General features: G+C 36.9%; 1 protein-coding gene across 8 annotated transcripts in view; it reads right to left on the reverse strand.

Annotated features, from left to right (window-relative positions):
* The window catches only part of ADGRG6 (adhesion G protein-coupled receptor G6), a 109,743-nt gene that overhangs the window by 18,014 nt on the left and 67,214 nt on the right, over positions 1 to 24,515 (reverse strand). For all 8 annotated transcript variants that reach the window (XM_071740725.1, XM_071740726.1, XM_071740723.1 and 5 more), the window contains 9 exons: positions 15,884 to 16,026; positions 15,054 to 15,168; positions 12,961 to 13,022; positions 11,264 to 11,471; positions 10,630 to 10,795; positions 6,330 to 6,470; positions 4,240 to 4,356; positions 3,172 to 3,217; positions 1,277 to 1,383 (listed from right to left, as the gene is read on the reverse strand). In XM_071740725.1, coding sequence (XP_071596826.1) covers positions 1,277 to 1,383; positions 3,172 to 3,217; positions 4,240 to 4,356; positions 6,330 to 6,470; positions 10,630 to 10,795; positions 11,264 to 11,471; positions 12,961 to 13,022; positions 15,054 to 15,168; positions 15,884 to 16,026 — 1,105 coding nt within the window. The remainder of the gene's footprint in view (positions 1 to 1,276; positions 1,384 to 3,171; positions 3,218 to 4,239; positions 4,357 to 6,329; positions 6,471 to 10,629; positions 10,796 to 11,263; positions 11,472 to 12,960; positions 13,023 to 15,053; positions 15,169 to 15,883; positions 16,027 to 24,515) is intronic.

The raw sequence follows: 24,515 nt of genomic DNA on the forward strand, positions 1-24,515 counted from the left end.
AAAGAAGGATATATATGCAGTTTTTTACACCCTGTCACGCCACCCTTATGTGATGGCTTATGTGTATAAGGAGAGTGCGATTTGAAAATAATTTAATAGCTATAGTCAGAAATATTGTTCAAATGGAAAAGCAATTAGAAGGGTCAAAACTGTGTAAAAATCTACTGGAACTCAGCCCAGAGTCAAAGAACTTCTGTCTTATTTCTTACTGCCACAAAAGCATTTGGGGAAGAGAAGGGGCTCATTGACCATATCCTAAAGAAAGCCCTTTTTTTCTCCCTGTGAGGATAAAAAGTGAAACAAGCCCACAATTTAGTTTGCAAAAAGACAAAAAGCTTGTGGCTTTTTCATATCTACATCTGAGCATGATGTGAAGAGAGAGCAGTTCTATTAAGAAGGTTCTGGAAGGCCAAACCTGATAAAAGTCAGTGCATGCAGGTCCTTTGTGTGTTTAAGTCCTGTGTGCCACTGCAAGAAGTTGAACCAAAAAACAAATACTTCCACAGCATCACTGTGGTCAGAAGCAAACATCTCTTTTTCAGGAATGTTTTAGAAACCAAAGAACCTTAGTAACAGACTCAGAGAAATGTTTCAGTCCATTATGGACTGTAGAAAATCACCAGTTGTTAAAAAAAAAGATAGCATTATCCCATCTTTTTAATGCTAGATATTTTTTTTTTTTTCGCAGAAACACTTCACACGTGCAAACTGCTGGAGGCACCTGCATGTTAGGGGAATTATGCTATTGAGGCTGAAGTGCTCTATGTGCTTCCCTCTTTCATCTCCTTGATAAAATCTGCTCTGCCTACCTCAGCCACACAGATTGGTGTCTGATTTTCACCAAGTCACCAGTCTTTGAAGCTGGCTGTTATGATATTTGCATTTTGGCATTGCTAAGGAGTCTCAACACCAGGTCTTTTGTGGCACACTATTTTCAAAATTTATCATACTCTCATGGCACATTTTACTTTTTAGTTTATAACATCCAGCCACTTGCCAAGAACATAACAACAACGTCAATCACCCCATCAATAATACTTATAACAACAGTAATCTTTTGTTACAAAATGTATTCCACACTCCTGAATCTTTATCACTAGCTAATTTGTTAGTAAAATGTAACTTTATGACAATAATGGGGGAATGATGTATTTTCTTTAAAACAAAATCATGTGGCAAAGGAATGAACCAAGTAACAAAAATGCAAGTTGTCTTGACCCAAGACAAAAACTGCACTGCAGTTCCTAGGAACTTGGTGAGTAGTGAGTTTGCTTACCATTAGGACCCCAAAGTGTGTGAGGTGGTTGCATAAACAAACTGTCTCATTTTCATTGGACTCTGAGTCCACTTGGCAACCTGCAGGGTTCCAGCCACCATTGCCACCTGCAGAAATGAAAGAAGAGAAACGGTACTTTCCAAGACATTTATGCCACCCTCTCTTCTAACAGATTTCTCACCTGGCCAGATGCAGAAGTGTTTTTTTCAAATTGAATGAGTGAACACTAAAAACAACCAGGAGTGAAGCAAGTGTCATATTTCCTGGTTTCTGTAGAGAATCACACCCCATGAGTATCCCAGTAATAAACTACTGAGAAGAAGCAATAGATGGAGATCTATAATAAAGTTGAGGAGCTTCCTGCTTAACAAGCAATGAACTAAACCTACTATGTGGATCATGCATTAAGACAAACCTTAGTTTTACATAATAATAAGATAGTAGAACTCCCTTTCACCACACTGATATGATGTCTGCAGCTCCCTCCCTCCTACTTGTATATCCTTAGAATGCATTTATGGCCCAGGCACAGAGGGCCCCACCGTTCCTCCCTGCAGCACGTAATGCTGCAGGTCAGATTGCACAGTTCCAGTCATCCTTTGGAGCATTAAGAAAAAACATGAAGCTATTTCCTGCCTGCCCTACCTGAAAAGACCATTCTGAAGACTAAGTAGAAAGATTTTATTTAAAAAAAAAAAAAAAAAAAAAAGGTGTTATCAAGTAATTTTTTTACTTCTGATTACTTCTCCTTTTTAAACTTCTTTCCCCTCCTGCTAAAGTATGAACTGATTTTGTGAAACAGTTTATATTCTCTGAACTCTTAGAGACCTTTTTTCACAAATCCAGACAAAATTCAGCTAGTTATAAGACTGGCCCTCTAACTTAACCTCAGACTCAATACCAAATATCTCAAAAGTCAGTGAAGATGTTCAAAAAACACTTAAAACTCTCCCTTACTCAAGCAGCCACTAAGAATAGTTTCTCCCTGTGTGTTTCTCCTTTAATGTGCTTCTTAAGTTTATCTTTCTAACCAGGTTCTTTTTTTTTGCTTTTTTATCCTTCTGCAGTGTTCTTAGTTTTGCGGTCTGACTTTCCTGCTTTCAGCTACAACTTTTGATGGTAAATTTTATTTCTTGCAAGACTCTGTATTACACCCCTCCAGCTCAAATACTACTGCTAAGGACAGTTCTTTGCTCTCTGCCTGCTTCATCATAAGGAGAAGTAACATCTGAGTAGTGATCTTTAAAATAGAATGATCTGAAAAGGAATCACCGAGAATGGCTTTGTCTGTGCAAAGGGTGAAGAGCTTGAGTTTAACATCACACATGGGTTAGGCAGCAGCAATGAAGAACGAGCTAAAATGATCCCTTGTAAATGTGTATATCCTTATGGGACCTCTTTGTGTAAACTCCTCTCTTTGCAAGAAGGATGCTGAGTCTGGTTAATTGAAATTTGTGCAGTGTCATTTCTAGCCTTCCATGGAAGAAAACCCAGCTTCAAATTTGTAACAGGCACAATTTCAAAATTAAATAACCCAACATTTTTTAAATGGCCAGTTTAAGTATGACTAAGAACCATTCTAGAATGACTAGAACTGCTATTTAATTTGCACATAGAGACACACCAGTGAAAAACTGCTACCAGATTCAGCAAAGTAGAGAAACTATATTTAGAAATTTAAAATATTAATTAACTTTACATACAAAATTTTTAGTAAGAATACTTAACATCTGCTGTTACATGTGACCTTATTAAACAGACATGACACAGGCTAAGGATTTCATCTAATTCTGCAAGGACTGATAAAGAAGCAAGAAGAGACAAGGCTGTGACTGATTTTAAAACTTAGGTGCCTTTATTCCCCACATAAAAGAAATGACTATTTTTAAACTTACCATTTTTATTCATATCCCAGAAGACACAAGTAGGCTTAGGATCTTCCTAAGAACACATTAAAAGTAGACCTTTCATACCTCTTCAGATATAAATCTCACCAACATATACATTTACAACAAATGTTTTACAACATATCTTTCCACTTAATAAGCAGAAGAATAAATATTAGCTGGAATGTCTAAGTGTCAAATTAGTACTTATTCTGCTAGAAATACAGATATGCCCAGATCATAAATTACAGAGCACTGTTCTTCTGCACTGTTCCTTTTCCACATCCTCAGAATAATGAAGTTTTATTGTCTCACTAGAGTTATCCATGACTATGATGTGTTTATGGAGTCTAATGTGGAGGTTGTTTTGTGACTTCAAAATAATAATTATGATGCAATGTAAGGTAAAGTTAAATGAACTGTAAAAATTATGAACTGGCTTCTTCTTACATAAACAATACACTGAAGTATTGAATTTTAGCACCTTAACTGCTCCAGTGCTATTGTCTCCTTTGGAGAAACTACTGACAAGATGTCTAAGAATGGAGTCAAGCTCACATGTTTTTAACTGAACCAGCATGTGTCAAAAGACTGCATTTGGTCCATGTTTCCCTGGACAAATTGGAGTAATCTTTTAAGTGTGGTTCTGTCCATTCTTCCTTTGCTGAAAACCACATAACAACAAGATAACTTGGGGAACTATTAAGAAAGCAATTAATGTTTGATCAAAGAATTTAAATTATTCTAAAGTTCCAGTGTAATAAATCATATCCCTTGTCACAAACATGGTTGTGAAGAGAGATTTTGCCTGCAGTTACTGACACAGAAATTGATTCTGAGTGGAAGAATCAACAGTCTCTCAGATAAATGTTAGATTATGAATGGAGGAAAAATGTGTGAAGAGGGGAAAGTTATTTGTTTTTCATTTTGCTTACTTGCTTTTATTTTAAAGTTTTTCATTTCCATTCGAGTTTATGTTCATACTCAAAATCCCTCCAAATCAATCAGGCTATATGTTCAGCCTTTAATGCACATAATCTGCATTTCTGTTCCTCTAAATATTCAGTCTTGTCTTACCTGAAATTTGGTATGCTTAATTGTAACCTTCACATTATCCTGAAGATCCTGAATGGTTATGTTTCCAATACTGCATGCCACCACAAAACTGGTCAAATTGGCAGGATTTTCTGCATCCTTTGAAAGATTCAGAAAAATACAATAGGTGCTTACATAGCACATAACACAGAAGCCAGGGTACACAGTTTCATTTTTGCAGCATGCCAGAATAAAGAAATTGTCAGCATTTCTACATTTTTGATCATGCAATATAAGAATATCATGTTTATAAAATCAAATTATGGGTCTGCCTCATGGAAGTTGCCCTATTTTGCTTATATAAACATATATAGTTACAATTACAGGGAAAGGTTAGAAGGCATAAATTCCTCTTTTAATCATTATGTCTGATGCCAACAAAATTATAACTCAAACAATGTAGCAGATAACAACTCATAGTATGATTAGCTCATTTCCCTAAAAAAGAATGAATAAGCTTTCTTATCTTATTGTTGACACTATATTTTTTAGTAGATGCAAAGTTTTTGGAAAATAACCTGTTAGCTGTATATAGTTGCTCGATCATCCTCCATCTTACAATGAATAATTAAGAAATAGTGAACACGTTCCAAGCAATTTTACATGCTCTAGGAGATAATATTTTCTGCAAGGTCTTGTTTGATGGCAACTTAAATAGAAGAATGGCATTATCACTGAGCAATGCCATTTCTAACCTGCAGTGAAAAAGTACCAGGTTGAAAATTTTCCAAAAGAGAAGTTTTCCTTGGAAACTGATGATATGTTAAAATGGAAGTGCTTTGGAAATACTATTTTCTTTTAATGAGTTTCCATTGAAACCTGCATAGTTACATGGTTGGCCTTATGGAAAACTGGACAGCTTGGTCACTGCCTGCAGTAGATCTTTGCTCAAATTAAATCTATTACCACTCACTTTCCCTTGAAAAATCTGGGCTGCCAAACTGCTGAAGCCTCCTAATTCCTTCCAGCTAGGGATTTTGCTGGCCTGACAAGATGTCAGGTATCAGCTCAGCACTGGGCTCATGAGATCTCAGCACTCATGAGAGACAGAATAACATCAGTTATTATCCACAATCCTGAAAAGATTATTTAATTTCTTAAGAACCAAATGCAAGATTTTTCCAACATGGCATTTCAGGTTATACTGGCACTTTGTGACATAATTTCCTAAAACTTTAAAAATGGCAGAGGAACGAAAATACAGAATTCTAGACAGTGTTTGAACATTTAACAAGAGAAAACCTCCTGACTGCCACCTAAATTTCAATATCTGGAAAAGTTCATGAAATCCTTCAGACAGGTTTCTATGGGTTTCAGTGGATTCTACACCTAGAAGTTAACAAAGACTAGAAGTAAATATCGGATGCTCTCTTTAGGGAAAACATTTTAATTTATTCCTACCTGTTCTTAGAAAGAAATAGAAATAAAGCGTGCATTAAAGTAAAATACAGATAATGGCTTATTTGGCTATAAAGTTGTGCTTTAACACATTTGTATGTGGTGAAATGAATCCTGCCCTGCATAATTTATGTAATTTTTCATATTGTGTTCTAAGTATTCTAATGAATGATGAGATAAAACATACTGGCATCCTCTGAGTTGCAGTTACAAAGAACTTCAGTGCTGTGATGTTTCACTGTTATGTTGACACTTATAGGAAGTATCTGGTAGCAGTGGGATTTTCTAAACTGAGATGGGAATAATCTATTTAGGAAATATATTTGTACTAATGGATACAGCTAGTAGGTTTGAGATGCCACGTGGATCAATTTATTTTTAGGCTTTATTTTTCACCATGATTCTTTTTATAAGACTTCCTTTATTTTTAGATTAAATAAAGTGTGAGTTTTAAACATTTTAAATTAATATTTGGTTGAACATGCTAGCTATGAATAGTTTAAAAAGCACATAAAAAATGGAAGGGATTGTAGTTGCAAACTTAGATGCAAATTTTCCTGTTTTTTTTTCTTTTCAGTGACTTATTGAGTATCCCTTAGAATCTGATTTTTTAACTAAATTTATCTACCCTATTTTTCTGAATAGCAGGCATAAACTGGAAAAGAACATTTTACCTGGAAAAGACCATTTTTATTGAAGAAAGTAAATTGAGCCCTGGATATAACTTCAAACTCATCTTGACTTAAATTCTTCAGTAAGCTTGGTGGAAGAACAACTGAAGCAAAGGAATTTGTCTGATCCTTGTCAAAATCTATCTGTTAAATAAAAGAGAAGAACATGTCCAAACAAAAACCAAACCATCTATTGTCTGTGACACCTTTGTCCATGCTCATACACCTTTGACACAAAGACACCTAAGCATGGAACTAGAAGCAATCAGCATTAATATGACACGTACCCATGTAATAGCTGATGTAATAAATAAATAAAAGGTTAAGGAGGTTTTACCACCCTTCCAGCATGAGATTAGTCTTCTGCTACACGAAGTTATTAGATAAAAAACAACCAACAAACAAATAAACAAACTTCTCCACTGCTGTAATGATAATATGGAAATAATGAGATGGCAACAATGGAAGTCATAATAATTTTCAGTAACCTTCAAGATACTTTTTCCTTATACCAAACAATGCTGAGATCTGAAAAATATACTCTGAATAATTCCTTCTTGAGTCGTATTATTTGGCTTGATCTGCACACCTGAATTAATCCTCTTACAAACTTTTCTAGTTTCTCTGTTACAGTAGGAAGACTTAAATGTAATGATTAGTGTTTCCTCTTTATACTTATCATATTATGCAGCACAAAAAAAGATACTTTCTACCATCAATATAATCTCAATCTATAATGGCAATGTGTCAGACAGCTGAAAGCCCTCTATGTCACAGGGGTCTAACAAGTAAGAGGGAAATAAATAAGGATGCAGACTTGCACTTCACTTGCTACAGGGTAGCAATTCCATGACTGTTTGCTTTCCCACCATGCCATAATCAAGGTGTGCCACCCTACCCATTGAAGGAAGGGGAGCAAGCAATTTCACACTGGTTTTATAGTAAAAGCATTCAAGAATTTTATTGTGAGATAAGGAAACTCACATTCCTGACTTCTCCAGAGGCAACTTGATCATGAATTTATACCTCTCATTATCAGTCTTATAATCCTACAAGCATCATTAGCTAATAGAAAATTAAAAGCCATGGGCTACTAATAGATTTATTTAACTTTTATTTTCTTCACTGATTTACTGTGAATAAATGGCAGCCTTGGAAATAAGTAAGAAGTGATTCATAGATACCTCCTGAAAGGGCTAAATGCAGTTGAATGAAAGGTTTTTAAAGGAGTATTCCATCACATTAAACAGAAAGTGCGTGTGTCTGTGTGATAAAAATGCCCCACTGGGTATTGTCTGCAAATACAGTGGAAGAGGCTTCTATAAAGAGGTATGGCTACATTACAGGAACAATTTAATAATATGAATCACCAAAATCTAACTTAGTCAAAAGCTTGGCAAGAAATATAAAAACACAGCGAACTGAAATTGAATCTTTCCAAATTGCCCTGGATATTTTTGCTTGATATCTACTAAAAAAAACTTAACAAATTAACAAACAAACGAACAAATGAAAGAGCTAAAAAAACCGTAAAAACCAAACCAAACCAAAAAGAAATAAAATCTGGAAACATTCTGATATACAGCTTGAAGAGTTTAATGCTCCCTGATGAGCCTGGGATAGATCATCACATAACTGGTGAAAAACCTGGGCTTTCACCAGGGAATCACCCTCTAGCAGGGACAGCAAGTATTTTTCCTGATGGGCATGGAAAATACAAGTGATGACCACAGCTATTGCAGACTTTTCTGGTAGGAAGGATGCTAAGAATTCTCAATCAGCTGTTGGAAATGTAGAAGTCTGAGACTAAACTCATGTTCCAATAGGAACATTAAAAATACTTTGACGGAGTTTGGATTTTATGATTGTTTAGACAGTGCTGTAATAAATGATTCCAGGGCAAGAAAATTCCTGGATGTCCTCAGGCCACAGATGGTAGTTCTTATTATAGATGTGAACATCCCAAACCTGACTTCAGAATTTTTCCTATCCTCTTTCCATAAATACAGCATGAAATTTGGAGGAGAAACATTTCTTTGGTAACAATTAGAGAACAGTCAGCTATCAAGCTTCATTGGTAAGAGTCTAAAACAAAAGTAGATTCACAATCATCAAAAACTTCTACTAAAATTTAATAAAAGAAACTTTGCCCAAAACTTGTATGACTATAAATATGTGAAAACTCAGTTACATTATACCAATTTGTATCTACTTAAACCAGTTTGTGAGTTGTGATTCGAAGTCTATATAAACAAAATGTAAAAGGCCTGCAGCCTATGAAATGACTACTACTCTGTCTTCATTATTTTTCTTTATTTTTATGGTACATAAAATGATCAGTGTCCTGGTTTGGGCCAGGATAAAGGTGATTTTCTGTCTTGTACTTTTGCTTTTAGCTAAGTCTCTTGTAAGTAGTTGCACTTGCTGAAATTAACAGCAAGTTTCTCAGACAGTGTGTGTTTCTAGGACTGATAACACTTGATGTTTATAGTTACTGCTAGAGACTGGTGTGCAGAGCCAAGGACACTGCTCAGCTCTGAGGAAAACATAAAGAGGTCCCACCTGCATCCCTCCTTTGGGGAGGAACGGACAAGATAGATGCCAGAATTGACCAAACAGAGTATTCCATCCCATATACGTCATCCTCAGTATAAATTTGAGGGATAAATTTGAGGGGCCAAGCCATCAATTTCCTGCTTCCAGCTTCCAGCTGCCTGCCCTTCCTGCCTTTCCTGCTTCCCTTTCCTTCACCCGGCATCCTGGAAGGATCCCGTCCGTTCATCTGCCTGTGGTCCTGATCCGTGCCAGTCCTTATCTGTGTGTTCCTGCCTCCAGTTCCCGACTGCTGCCGACTCCAGGAGTCCAGCCTGGACTTTCCCAGGGCTGCCCTGCAGCCTCGGTGGTGACGTGAGAGCTACTGGGGGAAAGGGGGGAGGAATGTGGTATCCATTTTCTTGTATATTTGTATATATTTATTAATTTTTCCTATTTATCATTACTGTTTCATTAAAGTTGTGTAGTTTAGTTTCCAACCCATAAGTCTCTCTCCCTTATTCTCACTCCTTTCTTATCAGGGAGGAGAGAGAGATTAATAGAGAGCATCTGTTACTCGGTTTAATTGCCGGGCCAGTGTTAAACCGTGACAATCAGGCATTTATTATTGTTGTCTTCCAATCTGCAGAGGGAACTAATTTGGTTCTGTAAGATTCTTGTACTCTAATGATTAGTCTTTCAGCATTTTAATATTGCCATGTTTTTTTTTGGACTCAGATTAGGTTCCAATGGCCCAAACAATACTAGGCTTTTTTATTTTTCTGTTTAATTTTTTCTGTGTCTTTCTCCAAGGAAAGCTCACTGTATTTGAATGCTTAGACTCTGAGGAAACTGAGATTACATTACCACTGTCATAGACTTTTTATGTTAAAAAATCCATTGCACTACATTTTTAAAAGCTTTTAGATGCCATAAGATGCTTACGGGAACATAGCGAAACTGTAGTCTTGACACCTCAAAGCTACCAATTTCAGTAAAATCTTTGGAATACCCCAACAGGTGCTCCTGACATCTCATATGTCAGGAGCCTATGTCTGTAACCTATTTCATAGGTTACAGAGCTTTTCTCTTTGTGAAAAAAAGAAAAAAAATTTTTTTGAGGTTATGACAAATATCTTAATTATAGCATCCTGTATAGATCCTGTATCACTGGATTCCATTCTGCATTTTCAGTGATCTGTGTTTTATTTTTCATATATAGGGTTGTCAAGTCTCCGTGAATGTCTTGAACCACTTCTGATATCCAAAATGGCACAAACTTAACAATTTATATGTAAAAAACTGGATCAGACTTAGATCTCTGTTAGCAACAAGTGTTTAAACTACAACAGAAAGACCTATTGTATCTGCAGAAATCTACATGTAGATACCTACATTTAGGTGTCTCATTCTAAAGTTGAAATGCGTCAATAGAGTTGGTAGCTAGTGTATAGCAGGTGATACAGCAGATTGTTAAAGGCTATTTTCCCTTTCCACTAGTGGAAAAAAATTAATTAAATGAATAAAGTCTGTTCTGGATTTAATAAGCAAATTACTTTTCAGCCGTATGGAGCATGCGAGTTTATCTGGGTTTCCTGACACTCAAGGAAATACTACATTGATCTGTTTGGATGACTGCAGGAAAAAGGAAATACAAAGTAGGGGGAGAAGAGGGAGTTATAAGTGATTTTATAGGAACCACAGTAAATACACTTGGATCAACAGGCACATTTCACCATTTAGTGTTCAAATACAAGTGTTTGTTCCGTACCTGGAAATCTGATGCGTTATTCTGTGGACTGACACTGAAAGAACCTCCTTTGAATGACGTCGAGTTTATAGAGGACACTCCAAGTGCAAGGTTTCGTGTTGAAATACTCATGGATGGTCCAGTGAAATGGATCTTTAAAGCCAAGGCATCAATAGTTTTTAGAGCTCTAAAAATAGAAATAAAATTACTCTAGTAACCGAATCTAGAAAAAAACACACAATCATGATCTGTATGCTTTCCAAGTATAAAGTGATCCTCTTACTACTGACTAGGTTTGTATCCCCCATCTGTGCATTCACAGAGAGACTGTCAGGCTGTAAATCTATGCATCTTTGTTGAAAACAAAAGCTTTTGATTGACAGAAAGTATCTAACTACATATCACCACTCCTGAAATAATTTTCCATTAATACTTAGATCAATGCCATGTCACGTATCAGTAGACTTCTCTTCCATCCAAATACTTGCCATGCACATTAATTTTTGTACAAGAAGAAATGTGTGTGTATCTAATTTGGCAAATTCTTTTTGATAGAAATCAGAAAAGTTTAATTTTTGTACAGCAGTTGGAGGTTGAATCCTTCCAGCCTAGCAGCTTGCTCTCAAATGTTTGTCTCAAATCTAGAAATACTTACTCTGAAGATGATGCTGCCAATACACTGTCTGAACTGGTCAGAATATTGGAAAAAATTGTCACCACAGTAGAACCCAGGGATTCATCAATTTCTTCATCATTCACGATTTTTTTGAGCTTCTGTACAACATCATTTACTTTGTCTGAGGTTAGCTGCTGCCCTTCACCAGTAAGATTCAGAAGCTGATTGGCTATATCAGCTGCATTTTCTGTAATTGTACACATAAAATGAAGCAAAATATTGCATGAGAAATAATAATAAGGATAAAATAATGCATATCAGTCCTGAAGTAATACAGAAGTACAGATTTTTAACCTCAGTGTTGAAACCTAGAGAATGTTCTGTGGTACTTGTAATGAACATAGGATTTTATCATTCTATCAAATTTTCAGATTTATGAAAAAGGATATTGAACCTACTGATTATTACATACTGTCCTCATTGACTGTGTCTTTGTTTTCCTTAATTTTACTTGAGTTTGTAAATCAGACCTACTATTGAAAGAAAAAAAAGAGAGGAAAGAAATAAAAAGCATATTTCTTGTCTTTTTTCCTCCTTATAATAACATTTTTTTCAGTGGGAAAACCAGACACTCTTTAAGTGAAACAAATGCATCCAAAGTCCCTGTTACTGACAAAATATTCACTCTACTACACTTTGGGGGAAAGTCCAACCCCATTATAAATGTTTCAGTTCCTTCAAAGGATTGTACTCTTACTCAGAAGATTAGCAAGCACAGCACACATGCAAATTTCATGAGAAGAATCTTCCTGGTAAGGCAAGTTTGATAATCTGTCCAATGGCAAAACAGCAGTGTAAATCACACCTTAAGCTGTAAGTTTGATGCCTCTGGATAGGAAACTAATGTAAATGCTAACATTTTTTAATATCAAAACAGTTTAATATTATTGGAATTTGAGATTGAGATTTTGAGAGATCAGGCTTCTTTAGACTGCAACTGACTGTGGGTTTTTTAATGCTATGTTTTATAATGTAGCTTTTGATACATTTACTGTAGAATGTTTATTTCACATGAAATTATTTTTTCCTATATCCTGACCGTTAGTATTCAATCAACTAGGTTAGGTAGCCAACTTCCCCAGGACCCCTCTGTCAGTGCAGAAAGACCAAGAGGCTTCTCCAAGAAAGCACAGAAGCTTACTGCAGGTGCTCTGATTTACTTATGAGAGTATCATTCTCTTCACCAGTTCTGACACTAAAAAAAAAGGGCCATAAAATTACTGTCTGTTTATTTTATTACTCCTTTAAGGCCAGAATAACATTAAGGAATATTTTGCTAACAAATCTGAAAATGTCTGATCATAAGCCCAGTGAACAGAGGGGAAGTATTTCTACTGGCACCTACAGGCTCTGGAAATATTTAAAAACTTCTCTGAACCTTAGTATCACATTCAGGCAAGCTACCACCTGTCTGTATTCTTGCCTAATTTACCTGAAGAGTTTGAATTATTTCATTAATTGGTATCCATAGCTTTTCAAGGGTGGGTTGAATTCAAGTTGGTGCACTTCCCTAGTGTTCAAATATTTACTTTGCACAGATTTTTTACAAAGATTTTAAACAACCTAGCATACAGGACAAAGATATTCTTCTTTAATGCAACTTTATCATAGCAAACAGTAACCAAAGTATGCAAAAAAATACACCTTTAGCCAATGACCGATATCAATATACGCACCTGTGCAATTTCTAAGATCAGGCTGACCCCAATATGATGTATAATTCTGCAGTCCCAAATAGCTAAAGAGGAAAAATGACAAAACTTCGTATGAAATACAATAGCCAAATTATGTAAATGTTTCATAATTCTTTTGTAGATGTCACAGTGGTCCACTTTTCTCAGTTCACAATTTTCCTAGCAACATGGCCCCTGGTGACAGGAAATGTGGCAGTGGAAGTACCTGATCAATTAAGTACGTGACAGTGTGGAGAAAAACCCTCATTCTTTTGGACAAATTCACAGCTGATTGCTGTACTGATTTGGCAGAATGCATCAATGTAAATTCTGGCCTTGTATTTCAGAAAAGACACAAATGTTGACGCAAACTATTATGACCCCATTATAACAGAATCAGATGCTGTTTCAATAACTTTGCTTTGATAAAAGTGGTTTTGATCAAGTCAACAGCAAGTTGTAATAAGACTCAGAAGAACATGCACAGGAGCTATGTGGAGGTAGAAAATTATGTCACAACAGAAAACTATAGGACCATTAGATCAGGTCCAAGGGGAGAGGCAAATATAAAGAATTTTTTTTTCCAAATGCTTTTTTCAAAAAGCCTACTATAGCAAAATACCCAAATATGGCTACAAAATAAAACACACTTTTCCCTCAGCTTTCTTTAAAGACAATCATATTATAATAGAACGGCAAAGGCAGAACAGAGGATGGGAAAAAGTTATCCTTTGCTCAGCATAAGATAGAACAAAGTTATTCCTCATTTAATCACCTTTATTATAACCACAAACTAGCAGGTAACCTTGTACTATGGGAATCACAGGATCAGTAGAGATAATTAGAAGACTGTCCCTTCTCAGAAACCCATCTCATCTGAGCTCCTTATTGGCAAAAGGTAGTGGAGGCAGAGGCACAGAGAGCACAGTGCAGAACACTGCTTTTTTTTATGAGAAGTGCTGTACACAGACAATCAATGGTACTGTGTAGACCACAAATGAACAATAAAGATAAGCAATACTGGGGCAGGAAAAGCCAGAAGCTTTAATTTTTAATGATTCTGAGGCTCTGACATGAAACCAATTTGACTTCTGCATCATTCACTCTACAATAAAAGTTGGTGAATCAGAATCCAGCAGTTTTTGTACAAGATTAAGAGTCTGAGGAAGTGAGTTAGTTAAATATAATGCTGGTTTCTTTCCTGTTTGGCAAAGAACCTCAAAGCTGATTCATATCCATGTTTCCATATTGTTTTCAAAAAGTGAAAGATCTGGTGTTCTCAGAAAATATTCCAATATGCAAGGTGGGCCAATAAGACTACTATATTTCATTTAATGGTAATCATTCTAAATACCGAAGAAATTGACTAATATTGCATCGTCATAGCCATACGCAAGACACTCAAAGGACATCAAAGCCATATTGTTTTGGTAATGTATCAAAGGAAGTAATAATTCCTAATTTTACAAAAGGGAAATAAAGATACAGTATCAAAATCTTTTGTAGATATTCACAAAGAAAGCCTACATTTGGGAAAACATACCCTAAATCTTAAAAAACACAAATTCTAAATTTAAGCATAAGATTATCCCCACCTTCAGTTATGACTAATTACTGGCAAAATTATTGTTTCCCAAGATTTCTTTTGCTTTCCTTTAATGAGATGAGAGGTTCTGGATTAAAGCCAATACAGATCTCATCTTCACAGAATTTTTTTTAAGAGATTCCTACACAAGTCAGACATTAGTAGCACAGTGGAAGGAAATCTGAAACTTTGGTATTGTTAACATAAATGTCATTACTTTAAGAAAGCAGTTTCATTCTGTAAGAATGAAAAGGTGCCATTTTTATAGCCACTTTGAACATGTATTAACTGTGGGTCTCAATATTCCCTACAGAAGCAATAGTTAAACTTTTTTTCCTCACCACTGAAGTGTACTTCCTACTGCACACACATCATCTCTCACAGAATAGAAATCAACTTCTTGAAACACAATACCAGCCAATGGCACCCTTATGGAGGATTCAGTTTAACTACATATATAACCAGAAATTTGTATTTGAAGCTCTCAGCTCCCAGCTACTTGAACACCTACCAGGTTCTTGATGCAGTCTGAACTGAGCTCCCGTGGCATAATGTGTAGTTAGTCACAGTTGGTCTGGTATCCGGCCAAAAATAGTTTGGAGGGTTTTCTTCAGCTAAACATTTTTCTATTAAAAAAAACAACAACAAAACAAACAAACAACAAAAAAACCCCAGTGTTAATAGAAAATTTATTCATCTAATCATCTTCCATTTCTTGCCCTCTGCTCACAAACCTGTCTACCATGAAAAGCTGTCTTAATTGAAATGTCTGGTTGTCATTAGCAGAGTAGTGGCAATGGAGGGGTGCATACCAGGGGACAACAAATACTGCTGCTGCTTGAATGAAAGGACTAAACTTGCATGTAACATTCAGTCCCTGCCTCCTCCTTCCCAAGGTAAAGGCAGTCTGTGACTGGAAGAAGTTGAATGGGGAAAGATGGGAGGTAAAAGGAGATTAATGGCAGCAGGTGACAGGGGTGCAAACAACAGGGCTGAGGAGCAGGCATGAGGGGCTTTGCAGGTCCAAAATGTCTCATTATAGCTCTTGCTGTAGATCATCCTTCTTTATCTTCAAGCTACCAGAGAAGCTGTCAGAAGTTTGTCCCAGCCTCTTTGAATCAGACTGCAAAGCACTGACTAAAGCAATCTAGACATCTGTCTGCTAAAGGAGTTATTCTGAGCACAGCTCTCTGAGATTACTGGAACCATGAGGCTTGAAGGATCAACATAAAGTCTGAAACAGTCATACCATTTGAAAACAGTGATTATTTTAACATAGAAGATGCTACTTGTGGACAAGAAAACAAAATCTGCTGTGTAACAAAGCCAAAAACTACTTACCCACTGGATCAACATCCACAGTGTGAAGCTTATATCCTCCTTCCATGGTTCCATTATTATTTATGAGCTTCTGTCGGATGTCTTCCTCTTCTAAATTGATGTTGTTGGTAGAATTATAAACCAAAAGAGCAAAAATCTTGAAACTGCAAGGAAAATTATTCAAGTGTTTGAGTCAGAACAGCAGAGGCCAAATACATGGAAATAAAAATATCTGACATACTCTGGTTTTCTGAGTAGGGAACAGTGTCACCAAGACAATGTTGCTCTTCATTTAAAAATTATTATTTTTTATGTATAGGACTACAATAAGAAAGTATGGCTGGGAAATTTCATTCTCTAGTTACCATGAAAGAAGCATTTCATCAAGATTTTCAGAAGATTTAGATTATTTTGAAAGGAAGTAAAAGATGAAAGCATAAAGTTGTGACTACCAAATGGGTGCTAATTAAATTTCAAAATCTGGTTGCTGATGGCTTAGAAACTTAAGAGCTGATTGATTCCACCTTACAAAACTTGTCAGGATAAGACAAGTCATCCTCCAGAGGGTCTATCTGTCTACTAACTACAGAGAACAACTAGAAGATTTATGAAGAACATATGTCTAAGATCTAAACATCTAAAAATTTTTATGGAATGAAAAACACCCTAACACACTTCTGAAACTTTTGGTCCTAATTAGGAAAGTCTAGTTGCTCAGATGAGTAACTCATGTTTGAGCAGTAATAACTGTTTTGTACTGTCGCCCACTGCTACTTTCTTCGGCGTAAGAAGTAGTTCAAAGCGCCCGACTCTCTTTCCTGTGAGAGAAATAAAACAGCCCGCGCCCTTGTCCAAAAACACAGCTTTTCTAGAAGGGAAATAATGAACAGAAAACCAGATCTAGCAGGACACAGGAAAGAAGTCCAGAGAGGAAGACTCAAAAATTTTCTCCCAGGACACAGAAGACACATGTTGGAGAAGAGATTATGTTGGTACCCACAAGCATTGCTTGGCTCCGGCTAGTGAAGCATGGAACATTGGATCTCCATGGGACCCAAAATGTGGAAAAAAGAAAAAAAAGCAAGCCTGCTTCAGCTGTCTTCACCTGAGCCTTGTCCTTGGATACCAAGCAGCCTGAATAAAGACAGACCTTCATGATGTTCGAGCAGTTTCTGGCAGCCTGGGAAGCAGCAGCCCTGCCAGTATACATCCAGTGAGCAGGGAACACATCAAACCCATCTGCTTTCACCAGCAATCCTCAGTGCAAGAAAACAGCTGTGAGCTTATGGGTCTTGAGGTCTACTTGAATAAGAGTAGGAAAAAAACCCTGCAGGAGCGCTGAATGGGAGAGGCTTTCAGGTATCCCCTTCCTAGACAGACAAGGGCTTCCTTTCCAAAAATCTTCCAGAAAGACATCCCCATGATGACAGCTCAGAGTTGCTCTTTCCAGAGCTGCCTAATCTGTAACAGTATAAAACGACAGCTTAGTGTGCAGATGTTGCTCTGAGATGGCAGATTTAACACTCTTCCTGTCAGACATCATTATGAAAACTGAGTAACTCCAGCCAGTAATTCAGAAGTACTCTCATTAGTGAAATGGAATTAAAGGAGCTGGAATTAGAAAACAACCTCTCATTTAGGACAAAAAAAAAAAAAGCAAAAAAAAAAAAGCAAAGCCCAGACCTCATAAAGAAATGACAGATTTGAACTAAATACTCTACGTTTCAGTTTTGCAGATATAAAGATGTAAATTAATAAATAGGCATAGTACCTAGTTGGTGGGATTTTTTGTTGGTTTTTTTCTGTGTGTCTTTTTTGTTTGGTTGGTTTGGGTTTTTTCTGAGCTCCAGTATACCTTTCTTTTTTCTTGCTATATCCACCTTTTTACTAGTATCATGTTTCTGAAGTAGAAGATAAAAAAAATGTGACTACCTGCTGGCTTGGCTTGTTTTTTCTCCAAGAGATGTATTTTTGAGACAAATTCTAGCTCGACAGGCTGCTCCTGCCCTGCTCTGAGATACTGAGCTCATCCTATCATCCCATTGAATGGAACTGTGGAGTGTTCAACATATGGCAGCAACCTCAGTAGCGTATATGTGCATTAGCAGACTTTTGCTGTACAACTTGTATATATGAAGAAGCACAAGTTTATTATAGCATTTATTTTTAGCAGAACCATGGAAATTGCCTACAGGACTGCCAAATCCTTCAGCCACCCAGTACTTTAGTCCCAGAGTCTCCTGGAACTTAACCATCTTTCCTAAAAGATTCTGGCTTCACTCATGTATTCCCTTTACTTCAGAAGAGGAAAACTTAATACACTGATGCCACTCCCTACCTCAGTACTTTGGCTGCAAAACAGAAGTCATAAGTGAACACACTGATACTACTGCTTTGCTGCTGATTGCAGGACTCCCAACTAACCAAAATATTTAGTATCCATAACTGTGCAGAGAATTAAGGCAACAAAACAGAAGGGACAATGATAGATGAGGTAGAACTGGCTACAGTTACCTTCAACAATTACAGAGGAAAGTATTGATTACAAAGCAGTGATAAAGGTAATCTGTTAAATCACTTTGTTTCCTGAGATATGCTTAGAGCACGTCATGTATGCTGTGTAATAAGAGCCTGTTCTGTATTGTGATGAAAACAATTTCTATCGAATTTTCAAAATGACTCATGCTAGCTTCCCTAAGTAAAAAAATACCTTTTAACTTGACAGCTGATGCTGTATGACGCTGAGTGCTTCCTTCCACTTTTGTCACACTCACATCTCAGAATGGAAACATTTTAATGGTGAACAGCAAAATTCTTGATTTGGGAAGCAGTAGGCTTACACTCAAAAATGTGCCAATGGCAATACTGCCATTCTCTTAAGGTGCTGCTGGCTTTGCAACACCCAACCTTACATCTTTTATTGTGTCCCATAAAAAAGCAGATAGATTCTTGCTTGGTAATCAGAAATTACACATCACCTACAGTAACCCGTTCTGTTAGTGTTACTGCTGTCAATACACAAGTGCTGTGTAGGTAAACACAATGGGGACAAGTATTTATGCCTCTCTTCTCTTTGGCTGAAACAGTGACAGCTGGAGCGAGCTGGGTGTCTATCCCACTTTGTGCTGGTCCTGTGAGCTGAGCCGGCTCAGAGTTCACGGAGCTGCATCCTCAGCAGAGGCGCAGGGGGTGGTGGGGCCGCCTGTGCTGCCCTGGTGCACACCACGGCACACCACAAAGCCAGCTTTCTTCTCTGCCAGCGTGACTCAGAGCTATTCCAGGACAGTGTGCCTACACACGGGCTGTGGTCTCGCTGCTATGCCATGCGAGGAGCCTGAAGGAAGGATTAGCAAACCCTGCGAATGGTGCAGCACAAGCCGTGTCTCATACCTGAAGAGACGTGGTTGATAATTAGCAGAGCGTAATTCTCTTCTCATTTCAGTTGTGCTAGACTTGGGGAACTAATACTGAATTGGTGAATTAGTGTGATTGTCAAACTGTTTAACAACTCACCAGTAGCTTCTTCTGTAGTTAATGCTGCTTGATTTAAAGCATAGAAGGAATACTTTTTAAACCACCTGAGTGCTTCGTGAATCTAAATTTCGACTAAAAGTCACTGGAAATATCATTCCTGACTGCCCTGGCATATTTTAAGAGGTTTTAAGATGTCAGCATTAAATTCTTTACCAATACTGCTGTTCTGTTGGCTTTGAAGATAGGCACTGATGAGGAGCTAAAACCCAAGACTGGCAACACAGGCAGGCCCACAGATTGTCATCTTAACTCCTTCACATTAGCTGGACAGACATAAAAAGCTAACTATTGCATAAGTCGCTCAGTGAAGATGTAATACAAACAGCAGGCAAACTGTTAGAAAGCTCACAGAATGACACACAAAATATAAAGCTAGAGAGAAAATAAAAGCATTGCACAAAAACATCCGAGTTGTGGATAAACTTTTACTTGAGGTGAGTTTGACTGTGATACCACTAAACTGTTCAGAACAATGAGCAAAAAGATAGGACTGGGCATAACAGACACACTCAAACTAATGACAAGGATGAAGAGGTTCTTTTCTCAGCAGATGGTGACATAGAAACAGTACAAAATCGGAGGCTTGGGGACACAAGAGAAAAAATTGCAGCTACTTTTTGAACTACTGAAAATAAAAGCATCCTAAGCCTGTTTTAAATTAATGACCACTGTAGCAGAATGGTTCTGTGGGCAACATGGTCACACCACTGTGACTGCTCTTTCATCTCCAGATCTTGCTCCTCCTTGCAGATCTGGTGTGGGAATACAAACAGCTACAGCTTTTAAACACAAAGCACTTATATGTGATGATTTTGTATGAAGACTATTCATTATTATAGACTAACAAAAAGGCAAAACAGAAAGGGCTGGAATCCCTCACATTTCAACAGTCTGATTTTTTGGTTAGGCTTGAACTATGTTCCAAAAAACAACAAAGAAACACCCATTCCCCAATACATTACGTCCCTAAAAACGGCATCTAACAATGTCAGGCCGAGACTGAGTCCAGTTAAAGTCAAAGGAAATCATTGGAAGGTGGATCAAGAGTGGGTAGCTTCAGCAAGAGAATAGAAAGGGATCATCCTTTCATCACTTGGTAGAAATTTTCAAATTCCTCAATCTGTGATGAAGGTTTTCTTTACAGGTTTCAATCTGTGATGAAGGTTTTCTTTACAGGTTATGGACACAAGATGCCACTAGGGCACTGTGGAGAAACCTGTGGATTTCTACTTGTTTCTTAGTTGGTCAGTTTTTCAAGCAGAAATATTCCAAATAATGTACACATTATGTGGCATTTAAAAAAGCTCCTCAGCACTGGTCAAGACTACCCCTTACTGCTTTTGGTAACACTGAGGTGGAATCTGAAGGGAGCAGAAGTGGGCCAGGTTCAAGTTGTTCCTAAATGCTCACCAGTAGAAACCAGTATGTTTTTTTTTTTAATAGGGATAGGCATCACAGATGTGTTAATTTTTAACAAGAATAGCAGAATTATTTCAGAATTAATAATTTGAAGCCATCTACAAAGAATGCAAAAGCCTAATGCTTTACTCAACAAAGATACTTAGGAATATAAAGGCAAAATTATGCTGTCATGATGTTGCTGACTCCTGTCGAAAATTATTACACAATCTAATTAGCTTAAGTTTTATCCAAGTGCATTAAACTTTCCATTAAACCACACAGCATCCAAGAACACAGCATGCAGCAGCCTGAATCTGCCTCACTGACACTGGTGGCAAAACTCCCACAGACTTCAAAAAGGCAGAACTAGGCATGGGCAGATCTGATTTCCTGCTTTCCTGACTGTTTTCATTTCTAAGAGAAGGGATTTCTGTCTAAGTTTAATGGTTTATACACAGATTTCTACCATTGCGGTTTTTAATTTGGATGAATGGTTTAGTGATATTAATATTGTTTCACATAGGAGAAATAAGTGAACACAGGAAATAGGCCAAAATTGTGACAATAAGGTAGTTCAAGTTGGAGCAAGCACCATCCTATTTGTATGTGTTGTGAAGAAAAAGTTAAAAATTATACTGGGACCTGAATACTCAAAATTGCTTGCAAAACCAAAGAAGAAAGGAGAAGCAGAGGAGCTGAACTGCTGAAAAAAAAAAATGATTTGCCTACTGAAGCAGTCCTGTATCAGTAATCCAACAGGACCTTCGGTTGGACCCTTCTGAGAAAAGCAGAAATCAGAGAAATTTATGTGAACACTGCCGTGTCATTAAAGGCAAAGAATAAATGAGAGAAACAAATTTACTTATGATTTATCTACATAAAGAACACCTCAGGCTTTCCTTCCAAAGGTTTGTGCAAAATAATGAGGAGCAAAGAAAGAGGTATGTCCATAGCCTATTCTGAAGTCTTTCTTTTCTATTTTATTGTGAACAACTGCCTTCTCATTAAGATACAGAACCAGTATGACCAGAGGAAAAAGTTAAACATGGACACAAAGTCAGGCATAGCTGTGATAAAATTCTGTCTATTGAAGTAGTTAATAATCTACCAAAGTATCAGCTTGATATACTGCTGTCATCCAGAGACCTCACAATATTAAAAGTGCTGATAATAATAGGCACCTTTGGACTTGTCATTCTATTTGTCTTTCATCACCATGTACATAAATGCACAAGAAGCCCAGTATACTTTGGATTTCTGCAGCTCATAGAACACAGCAATGAAAGAATAACAATCCAATTCCATATTTTGTGTTCTGTTTTCCTCTTCTCCAGAATGCATATTTATTTGGAAAACATGTATTTTAACGTGCCCCAAAAGAGCACCTCCCCCTACCAGCTTCTATTTCTACTCTGAATCATTTTCTAATAATTCTTCCTCTGTCACTTGCAAGAAGACTGGGTAAGGAGCCTGATAACAGAAGTTCTTTGATAAGGCAGCAGCATGGTAAATAAGGGCTGAAGCAAAGCAAAATGCATGGAAAAGATCAGGAAAGGTTGTTTTGTTTTGGTTTTGACTGGTTGTTTATTTATTTATTTTTAACTGTTACTTGAAATACTAATCCAAAAAGTAAGGAAAAAACCTGAATAAGAATGAGAATTCATGTAAAGATAAGGGAAACTTATCAAAGAGCAGTTTTAAAGAATTTTGATAGTGCCTTGGAAGTAAGAAGGCTATGAACTTGAGGAAAACTCAGAAAAGGGGCATAGGGTTTAGTGAGCTAGAGTGAGACTAATATGTTCACTTCTTTAGAAGATATAGTTCAGACCATGATACTTAGGTCTTATATTTTAAGTGTGTATTGAAATTCTGTTCAGATGAATGTGAATGGAATCAAACCACTTAAAAATGAAGGGCAATATTGGAATGCCTAAAACTGCAAGAGATTTACTCTTAACTATCCAAAGTGGACAAATAAGAAAATCTTTGCACAGCTATTCATGGAAACAATAGGCAGGAATATGCAATTAACAGAAACTGTATGAAATCACACTGTGAGCAAGTTGCATACAACAACTCAGCCATAACCTCTCAGGGGAACTTCTGAGTAGTGAGAAATTAACATTACTTGTATCAGAGATTAAAAACTTTCAACCCATTATATGCTAACTTTTGTACTGAAAATGTTGCTCTGCTGTCTTGTACGATTTCCTTAAAATCTTACCCAGGACAAATGCAAGAAAGTGGAAAACCCAACAAAGTATTTTGAAAACAAGGATAGAGAATTAGTAGAAAAAATAGTTGGCTTTTTGGATTTTTCAAAATTGAAAAGATTTCTTCCTTGCAAAATCTAGGAACAGCTGTGTGAGCCTCAAAGAACTGGAAATCTGGCCACTAAACCTGGGAACAATGAAGACTCTTGGGAAGCTGATCCTTCTTTTGTCTCACAAGAGAAGCAATGTATAATATTAGACATATTCAGAAGACCCAAAGATGAGAACACCAACTTTCCTCAAATGTTTCCTCTGTAAGATGCATGAAAATTCATGCAAGACATGACAAATTCATGCAAATACATCTTATTTGTATTAGTCGTGTTTCATGTAGCTCTATCAGATTTTTTATTATCTTTGTGTTACTCCAACCAGGTTATTACTTGGTTGGGATGAATCTTGACTTCCCTTTAAAAATTTTTTTTTCTTTTCTAAGAAAACATGCACACCATAACAATTTTGATTGTTTGAAGAACGGTAACCATCTGTTTGATACTATTAGTATTTATACCAAATTATTTGAAATTATGACAAAAACCCATTTGGCCTTGACACAAAGGGCATTACAGCCCATGAGAAGACTATTTTTTCATTAAAACACGACTACCTTCAAAAAGCTACTACTTTATGACATACTATGAACATGTAATCCTATTGCTTCTGAGATTACACATGATGAGCAAAGTATATAGGGTTGGGGTTACTTCCCCATATTTGTGATATATCATTGGAAGTAATTTAATGCCATATTCATTCTATGCTGGAAAGGGGGAGGGAAATTTCTAGAATAATTTCACCGCTTTCATCTCCTTTTTATTATAAATGAGGAAGAAGAAACAAAATCCAGAGGACTTGATGGTGGGGAGGTGAGATGAGAAGAAATCAGATGTGCAGTCTAGCAAAGAACAAGGTGGGCTGTTGGTCTTATAACAGATGTAGAAATAAGGATAGGGAAAGCTTTACATTTCTTAACAGTCTTGGATTGTTAGTAAGACCAAAGGCATGGTCTCCACTTCAAAGGTTTTGCTGGCATAACCGTATCATTTAGAAGTGTGAAAAAAGGTCCCGCCCACATCACTACACCCTACTGCAAATGTAGGTCAAGCAGCAAAATAGCACTTTCAGAGACTGCCCTTACCCCAGTTAAATGGTTTTGCCAATGAAAGCTGCTTTTCTGCTGTGAGTGTGTGGGAAGGAGATAGTACTTTTTAGAAATCCTTTCACATCTTGGTAAACTATATAGAAAACTGGAAGCATCAGTAACTACTTCCTGATGGTAAACTGGGAATATGGGGCTATCTCTAAAATTAAGAAGCCCAGCTGTTATTATGGCAGTTCTCAGTAGTCCACAGTTAAAGTCCTTTCCTAGGTCTTTTGCCTACACAGGAAACAGATCCATCCCATACCCACTTGTTGCCCCCTTCTCACAAGACTGATTGTGTTTT

Source organism: Heliangelus exortis, chromosome 3 (genome assembly GCF_036169615.1).
Source record: "Heliangelus exortis chromosome 3, bHelExo1.hap1, whole genome shotgun sequence".
NCBI lineage: Eukaryota > Metazoa > Chordata > Aves > Apodiformes > Trochilidae > Heliangelus > Heliangelus exortis.